Source organism: Cygnus atratus, chromosome 12 (genome assembly GCF_013377495.2).
Source record: "Cygnus atratus isolate AKBS03 ecotype Queensland, Australia chromosome 12, CAtr_DNAZoo_HiC_assembly, whole genome shotgun sequence".
Lineage (NCBI taxonomy): Eukaryota > Metazoa > Chordata > Aves > Anseriformes > Anatidae > Cygnus > Cygnus atratus.
This window is the reverse complement of record NC_066373.1, coordinates 18,157,981-18,167,020: the sequence shown is the minus strand read 5'-3', so window position 1 is coordinate 18,167,020 and position 9,040 is coordinate 18,157,981. Positions and strand designations below refer to the sequence as shown.

General features: G+C 51.4%; 1 protein-coding gene across 1 annotated transcript in view; it reads left to right on the top strand.

Annotated features, from left to right (window-relative positions):
• Nucleotides 1–265: 265 nt before the first annotated feature.
• TENT4B (terminal nucleotidyltransferase 4B) overlaps nucleotides 266–9,040 on the top strand; it is a 41,888-nt gene continuing 33,113 nt past the window's right edge. The window contains exon 1 of the mRNA XM_035543367.2: nucleotides 266–954. Coding sequence (XP_035399260.1) covers nucleotides 395–954 — 560 coding nt within the window. The 5' untranslated portion in view covers nucleotides 266–394. The remainder of the gene's footprint in view (nucleotides 955–9,040) is intronic.

The following is a 9,040-nucleotide window of genomic DNA, read 5'->3' as shown; positions in this document are numbered from 1 at the left end:
GGGCCTCCCCCCGCGGGCCCGGGGAGCCCTCGGTCCCCTCAGCGCCGCTCAGCGCCGGGGGCGGTCGTGCCCTGAGGGAGCCGCGGGGGCCGGGGGCGGCAGCTCCGGGGGCCGCCGCCCCGCCGCCGTTTATTACGCCGGGCCCGGCCGTGTGTGTGCGTGTGTGTGTGCGCGCCCGTCTGTGTGTGTGCCGGCGGCCCAGCCGGGCCCCGCCTCGCCGCGCTCGCCAGGAGGGGCGGGGGCTGTGGAGCGACGGCAGCGAGCAGGCAGGCGCGGAGCTGCCCTTCCATAGGAGCCGCCATTAGCGCTGGGACCCGCTGACAGGGTCTCGGCGGCGGCGGCCGGCGCGGCGCGGCGCGGGGAGCGGAGGCAGCCGGGGTGGGGTCCCCGTTTGATGGATCCCCGGATCGCCTGGTTCCAGCCAGAGCAGCTCGGCCCCTCGAACCGCCTGTGGATGCAGATCTGGGAGACCACGCAGGGGGTCCGCAACCTCTACTTCCAGCAGCAGCAGCAGCAGGAGCAGCAGCAGCAGCAGCAGAGCGCCCCCGCCGGGGCCGGCCCGGCCTCCCCGCCCGGCATGTACCGCGCCCCCCGCGCCGACCCCCAGCCCGACTTCCTGCCGCTCGAGAGCGCCAACAACCAGCACAACCGCAGCCTCCGCCAGGCCTCGCCGCCCCCGGGGGCCGCCGCCGCCTGGGCCCGGCCCGCCCGGGGGGTGCCGCCCGCCGCCGCCGCGGCCGCCGCCGCGGCCGCCGCCGCCAGCAACAAGAGGAAGCGCGACAACAAGGCCAGCACCTTCGGCCTCAACTACAGCCTGCTGCTGGGGCCCCCCGGGCAGGGCCGGGCCCCCGCCCTGGGCGACGGGCCGGCAGGCAGGGCCCAGGCCGGCCTGGCCGAGCCGCCCTACACCGGCACCCCCTGGAAGAAGCGGAACTACAGCCAGGGAGTCGTGGGGTGAGCGGGGCGGCGGGGCGGGAGGGGAGGGGAGGGGAGGGGAGGGGGGGCGCGGGCCCGGCCGCGGCCTCCGCCGGAGGAGGAGGAGGAGGAGGAGGAGGAGGAGGAGGAGGAGGCCGAGGCCCGCCCCGGGGCCGGCGGGGGGCGCTGGGCCGCGGCACCTGAGGCGGGCGGCGGGGCCCAGGCGCAGGCCCCGGTGCCGGCGCAGGGCAGGGCCGGGGCCCGGCTCCCGGCCCCCGGCCCCCGCCGGGCTCTGCCGGCCGGCGGCACCGCCGAGCCGGGGAGGACGGGGGGTGCGGGAGTGCCCGGCGGGGCCTGGCTGCTGCAGGTGTCTGACCCGGGGAAGGGGCGGGCAGGCGCTCGCCGTGCAGAGCAGCGCCTTGTGCCGGTGCCGGGAGGTGCCCGTGTGCGTGCTGATGGTGCGGGCACGCCTAGGTGCGGGCACGGGATGCCTTCGCAGGCTCCTCCGGCTGTCACCGCGGCCGCACGTGGTGCCGCTGCCCGCCGAGCCAGCGGTCTGCAGCCTGGGCGCGCTCCTCGGTTTGCAGCTTTCCTCCTCTCGCCTGCGCGGTGTGTTTCGGTCTCCCGTGCTCGGGCGTCTCGTAACGCCGCTGTTCCCGCACGTGCTGCGGGGAAGGCCGGGGCGCTTCCCTGGGTGCCGCTCGCGGCGCTGCCCGGAGTGGAGCGGGGGCAGGAGGAGGACGCCAGGCACGGCGCTGACAGCTGCTCCGCTCCGGCTGCTCGGCGCGGCTGTGCCGCACGCCCGGAGGGCTCGGTGCTCCCCGTGGAACGAGCGCGTAGTAGGGGCTGTAACTTCAGAAAGAGCCGCTGTTGTTAAGGGAAAGTGTGCACGCTGGGTGATCACGCGGGGAGTGCGTTTTCTAGAGCTGTGGCAGAAGAGGTACACGCACATGCTGGCACCTGTTCTCAGAAGTGAACCTGTGTGCGTGCATAGGGCGTTATGGATTTCAGCGTGGGATTATTAATGCTTTTCATGGATCTCTGACTATGGAATGCACGTGCTGATCTGAGTATTTTGTCCATATTGTTTTTGTGTTAGCTTAGGTCTCGTCAGTTGGCGTTGCACGAGCCCGCAGAGATCGAGGGCAGGCGAACACATCTCTTCTGTCCTGTTTACCCAAAAACTGTTCTGAGATCCTCCTCCTCCCCCTGTTTTTTAAACGTGAGGATGGCTTTTGGTATGGGTGATTCCCTGGATAAAAAGCCATTGATAACTTCTGTAGCCTTTTTATGTTTTATTTGTCTGTTTATTACATTCGTGCTTTTCAAAATATAACCTTTGGCTTTGACCCATAGCTTAGCCCTCCTCCCCTCAGCAGGAGCATGTTGACATGTATTCGACTTGTTAAGTATGGATCTCTGATGTGGTGTGTGCAGGTGTAGTACCCTTTCCAATCCTTCTCCTTTACAAAAACATCTGGCTTTGTTCCAGGGTTCGGGTGGCTGAGGTGTATGGTGACAGCAGGAGGCCACGAAGAGCTCATTTTAGAAATCAGTAATGATTTGGGTGCGTCGCTTTTTGTGTGCCCAGCTTGCACCTAAAGGTCCTTCTGCCACCTCCCACCAGAAAGCGTTGACCTTGTGCCTTCCGAAAACTGCAGTTCTGTAAGATCTGTCAAAATGAATATTCAACCTTGCTGGTTGTTTTGGAAGGCGAACTCTTACAGCCTCGGGCTCCCTACTTTCTTGCCAGCTTCTATGTTACCTTTACTGCTGGGGTTATAATAATTCATAAAACGACATTGCAGAAGTGTGCTATTTTAACTTCTGTAGTCACTGTACATTGGAGCCTTTCATGACTTCCTTCACAAGACTTAAAAGCAATGTGTTCAAAGCATACTAAATACCATGGTTGGTTTTTTTTTTGTAAGTTAGTTTTTGGACTCTATCTTCTAGCTTGTCATTTATTTACTTGAAAGTTGAGAATCGTTTTTAGAAGTGCCATTCTCTCTTGTAAACCGTAAACCTTTTCTCGGTATTAGAGATACAGGGTAGGAAAAGGGGGTGAACTTCATCAAGAGATATAAACTAATAATTGTACATAAGAATTCAAGACGATGGCTGTCACAACAGCAGAATTTTGTTTGAATGAGTTTCAAAAGCCAAGTGGACGTACTGTGTGTATTTTTTTTCTTAGTATTTAAAAGCATTCAAATACGTTGGCCTGCCCTAGGTTTGGCTGTCAAATTTGTGGCATATATTTACATGATGCCGAGATTTTCTCTTAGCTATTTCCTTTGTTCATAGCAGGGCAAGGTAGAGTGTCTCTAAGATGTGCCCCTGAATTTCGTTTTCAAAGTGATGGAAGTAAGTGGCATTTGCTTTTTAAATGCTATTTATTCCTAAGGTATTAAGAGGCTGTTAGCTAACAAGTCTTAATGAAAAATAGCGAAAACAATTTCTAAAAGGAGTTGTAGCCTCTCAGGAAAGCACGGAAAACCCTCAGATTTTCTGTAGATTGCTCTGTGACTGGCTGCCTGCTGGTGAGGCCTGGTGAAGCCTGCAGAGCTGCTTGGGTTGTGCTGAGCTGCTCCCACCCCTGTCGTACGCGGTTCTTTTTAATAACTGCTGTTAGGCAGCTGTCTCGGGGCTGAAATCACCGCGTATGGTGAAGATGGATAGAGAGGTTCGTAACCTAGCAAATGAGGCCATTGCTGAAGTATGTGTTTTAAATTACTTTTTTCCAAGATGGGTTCCTGCGTTTGCGTTGGCTACTCCTGGCAGCTGATAGGAGAGGAAAAGATGCTGTAGTTCTATTACAGGCACTACTTCTGTGTTAACAGGTATCTCTTTTTCCTCCCTAAATTGTTCCAATGCAAATGTTAAAAATAATAAAGGCTTGATGCTTTCCCCTACCTACCATCCTATAACTGTTTTCAGCTGATGGCTTTAAATTCTGAGTCTCTTGAACGCTGCCGTGTTGTTGAACTGTCCCATTTTCAGAAAGCGTAGGCCTGACTTGATAGCAAGCACAGTTGAAAGCTGACATGTGGAATTCACGTTTCCAGTGCAGGGATGTCACTTGTGTGTACAGCTGTGCAAAACCAGCTCTGAATACACAATTATATTGATCAGCTGTCTGGAAAAACAGTCCAATAATTCTTAGCTAGTTGGGCGGTTTGTGTAAACATGTAACAGCGTGTAACTAGTTTGCTACTAAGCTGTCCAGGTGAATGTTTGAGTCTTCTCAGTTTTTTGATTTTTATTGAGAAACAGTATTTTCTCGGTTTGCTCTATCTGTACATAAAGTGATATCCAAATCATTCAGAAATAATCTTCAACTGTGTTGTTCTGATTTCAGGGTAGGTTTCTTACAAAGCATGCACAGTGTTTGTGAACGTGCCTCAGTACTGAGATACTGGCCGCCTTCAACATGTGGCTGGTTTTGACAGAGTTAATGGTGCTGTTGTATACATCATATTCTGGCATATCTTTAATATTTCTCCTTAGTCTGTTTTCAGACTTGTAGTTCTATTAATAATGTAGATGTTCACATTACACACGATCTTCTTTCCTTAGTTCTGGCACTCTTACCTTTGTGAGGTCCGAAATCCCGCTGTAAATTAATTGTCCAGTGCTGCCCAGGATTGCTTTGCACCGGTCGGATTCAGGCTGCGTGTCTTATGTCCTCCGTGGGCTTTGTCAGTAGGCAGTAGTGCTAAAAAGAACAAGCAGCATACGGAATGAACCTAAAGTTGTACAGGATCCGTACGATGTTTCTGGTGACAAACATACCTTTGAAGACCGTAATTGAATTTATCTGGATGTGGTACTCTGAGCAGCATAACTCAGGGATGTAGGATATGTGCTTTGGGGTTTGGGGAGGGATTCCTTGTCATTCCCTCCCTTCCCAGGGCAATAGTAAACTGTTAGCACTGTGCCCCAATTCAAAAGGCACAACAAGTGGCTGGGGTACCGAGACGGGTGCCTGACAGCTTTTGCCGAGTGTAGGGTGAGCCTAGCCAAAAGGTGATACAAGAACTGCTTAAGCCAGAAGCCTTGACTGCAACAAAACAGCAAAAATAAAGACTGGCGCTTCAGTTTGGTCCGTCTCCTCATATGTTTCTCTGATGCTTGCACTGAAGGGAAGAGTTCATAAGCAGCTCCCAGGTAGGAGATGTGGATTTGGGAACTTTGTAGGAAGCTGGATAATTTTGACCAGACTCTTTAGTCAAGTAGAAAGACCCTGATTAATGTATGAGTTTAAGAAGGAAAGGTCATGTGCATGGTTGAGGAAGAACCTGGGTTAAATAGAAGACAAAGTGTTTTGAAATGCTGAACTCACGGCGCTTTGAAGTACTGACGGAGACTTTGACACAGAGGGAGAGACTCCCGTGACCCCGGTGGAGGTGGGTGCGGGTGTGGGCTCGCAGCCTTCTGAATTGGTTGGCATGGCGCGGGGGTTCCCTGCTGTCCTCCAGGATTACAAGGGTACCGTGAAATAAAACCATTACTGCTTCAGGACGAAAATAACTTAAAGCTGCATGTGCTTACTGCAGAAGTTCTAATGGGATTTTTTTCACGTGAAGTATGCCAGCTTCTCGTGTCTTTTAGCCGCTTTTTTGGAAGAAGCTAAGTGTGCTAAGGCAGGTGCAAGCTCATGCTCGTCGAGCTTTGAGCTGACCAGAAGGCATGTAGCCGCACTGATGCAGCAGTCGGTCTGAGATAACGTGCCCTGTGTCTCTTTGGGTCTTACTAGTGCAGGCCCTTGCTTGGTACCAGGCACAGCAGCATGTGGGCCACAGGGGCTGGAGCAGGAAGATAAAGCTGTGTGTGTGAGTACCTGTAGCAAAACGTCTAGCCATGCTAAATGCCTGACTAGGGGAGAGAAATGTGGTAAAATCCTAATCAGCCATGCTGGTTTTCATCATGTACTCCCAAGAGTTCAGATCAAATGCACGGGTGGTACTTGCTTTGCTCTTGCAGTAGCTCGATACCTACAAGTGCTTCAGGTAAATAAAGCACACACTTGTCAGACACGGAGGCATCTGTGTGACTGCTGGTGAGGCAGCAGTGAGGGGTGTGTGCGGCTCTTCCAGCACGTCGTCACTTAGAGGATTGCATGCGTTTGGGATCTAATGAAGGAGAGGATGTCAAAACATCAGCTGCAGTCGAATTCACCACGTACATCACGCATAGAAATGAATTACTTGGGAAAAGTTCATAGACGGCAATCTGCCTGCTCCCTGGAAATGTCTCAGAACAGTACTGTCCCTTTGCTCCGTACCCGTGTGTGTAAGTGTTCAGGTACAATGCAGGGCCGTCAGTCGAGTGAGAATCATTTTCTTGTGCTTGTCTGGTAGGAGTCCCAATTACTCTTGGTCTTGTCCTGTGCTGTGACCCACGGCCCTGACAGCACCCTTGTGACAGCTCATGCAATCCTTGAAGGCGGGCATCGGGGTTGTATGGACGTGAAGTCAGCTGTTAGCCCACGGCCTCGAGTAGTGACAGCCTGTAGTTACTCTCTTGGAGGGGTTGGGGGAGAGAAGCAGGCTTCCTAGGAGATGAAACTGTTAGACTAAAGGCAGTTTTAGGAAACCTGTAGGAAATATACTGTAAATATTATATAACAGTATTGTTTGAGCTTGCAGAACCTTGGGACGGGGCCAAAATTTCAGCATGTCTTGTTTAAACAGTTTAAAGAGGACTTGAGAGGCCTGCTGGTTTCCACACATGCAGGGAAAGGGTATTTAAATTTATTTTTGTGGGCTGTTTTGTTTGCTCTGATTTTTATATTCCGTTTATGACTTGGGCACCTATTTACCTTGGAGCGGCTATATAAGGAACAGAAGCTTGGTAGACTTTTTTGGTGGACGGGGATGTCTATATTAAGCAATAGGAAGAGTATGTCGTTCCCTCTTGAGTGTTTGCTGGTTCCCAAGAGCTGATACGTGCTCTCCGTAGCAGTATGCAGTTGGAAAAAGGGGACCTGCTCACCCCAAATCTTTATCAGTGTCGTATTAAACTGTGTTGGGGTTACAGCTCTTACTTTTTAGTTGGCAAGCTGTTAGCTTGAGGTCAGTTTTAGGAAGCATGAGATTGTGTTGCTGGTCCTCGACCTGTATCACAGAAGCATATTGTTGTATTTTTCTCTGCTTTGTTGTTTTTTAACCATCTTACTGTTACACTTTGTTCTGGGGTAGCTTATACTCACTTATTTCAAGTTGGAGTGTAAGATCTGTTTTTTACTTTGGGAATTCTTAAAACTTTGAAATGCAGTTTGGGAGGCTGTATACATAACATTACAATCTCAATAGGTAATAATGTAATATTTCATATTTCTCCTTAATGACCTCATAATTTGGTGATTCTGAGTGCATTTCTGAATATAGAACATGTTCTCCAAAATAACAGATAGGCCAGAATACAGAGGTGGCCCCGTTATGTATTGAGATGATTGCGTGCTGGTAGTGATACTGCTACGTAACCTGCAAACCTCTCATAGAGAGAAGTGTTTCTGAAGAAAACAAAGTGAAAATCTTGCATAATACATGTTATAAGCAAACAAACACTACCGCTGTTCTTAGCGAGCAGTTTGTATGCTAATTTGTTAGTTGAACATGCTGTGAACTCGTAATTTCTGAAGTTATGACTTCATTCCTTTGAATTGTCCTTGCGGATGAACGGCCAAAGAGTGCTCAAGATACTGGTCACACTTGTATATTGCTTTCTGTCCTTTCGTCTAGAAATTGGGGCTAAACAAAATATTGCTATAAGCAATAAAAAGTGTAAAAGCTAGGAAGCTGGCTGCTGGCTTCAGGTATTTTTCCTAGGGTGCAGGTAGCTTTAAAGAAGAAGTAATTTGAACTTTAATCATTTTGAAACTTTAACCTACAACAGATAACACGGCAGGATTTTTTTTCCTGGAATATGAACTTCTGATGTCAGAGCAAGGCAGGTTGGATCGAGGCAATAGAGCTCGTGTTTGTAAGGCAGTCCGAAACCTCTCCTGCAGAATCTCTAGAGCCTGTTTACCTAATACCAATTAACGTATTAGTGCCGCTGTGTTCAGCACCCTTCTGAAATCAGCTGTCCCTGATGGTGGTTGTTCTGACCTGTAGAGCAACGTCCCAAAATCTGGGTGAGGCCGGGTACCTGAGGGGTGCTGCAGCCCCGAGGAGGGCGGCAGCAGCTCCTTGGCTGCTGCCGTGAGCTGGCCCTGTGGCCCGACCGAGGTGTGTCGGCAACATCTGTTAACTTCCTTCCTCCCATGGTGACAATCAAGAGTATTTGGCAGCCCTCATTCCAGATCAGCCTCTCTGACAGTCTCGTAATGTCCTCCTTGGCATGGGAACTACATCTGAATTATTCAGAAGCAATGTGCAGCTGAAGAGGCACGGTCTTGCTGCGATTACTTGGAGAAGGCTTTACAGTATGGAATGCTCCATCACCATACTGCATTGCATGGTCTTGCATTTTATTTATTTCTTCTGCACTGGATTTTACAGGATTTTTACTGAAAAGCAGTGGCAGAGGGCTTAGGATCAAAGTCCGTTGCCCATGTGTGCCTGCTCGGCCATTTTACTGGCATGACGGGTGGGCGTGAAGGGAGGAACGAGACAGCCAGCACTGATCTGAACGTGTCGGACAGGATCTAGTGCTGTGATTCTACAGGTAGTGGGTTTTAACAACAGGCAAATGCAAACCAAGTCCTTTAGGAACTTCCAAATCAGGGAGAGTTGCAGTTACAGGCGATTGAGAACCTCAGCTCGTCATCTTCACTCGGCACAGGCTCGCTGCCAGTCTGATCTGCGTGCACGCTTGTGAAATGTCGCTCCCTTTCCTTCCGTTTGTTTATGGACCCGGTAAATGCTGCGAGAACTTGCATTAACCTGTCCCAAATACCACGTAGAAGTAAGCCCTTCATAAAATGTCTTACTGTAATCAGAGCGGGGGTGTCAGTCACAGAGGGCATGTGGGAGCACCTCGCAGTATTTCGGGGCTGAGGCCTTGGTCTTGCGGCCGTGTGCCAGCGTGCGGGCTGAGGGGAGCGAGTCTCGGTCAGGGCTTGCTGGCCTTGCCTGACCTCTTGATGTCGTGGTTGCTCCAGGCTGAGGATGTGTGA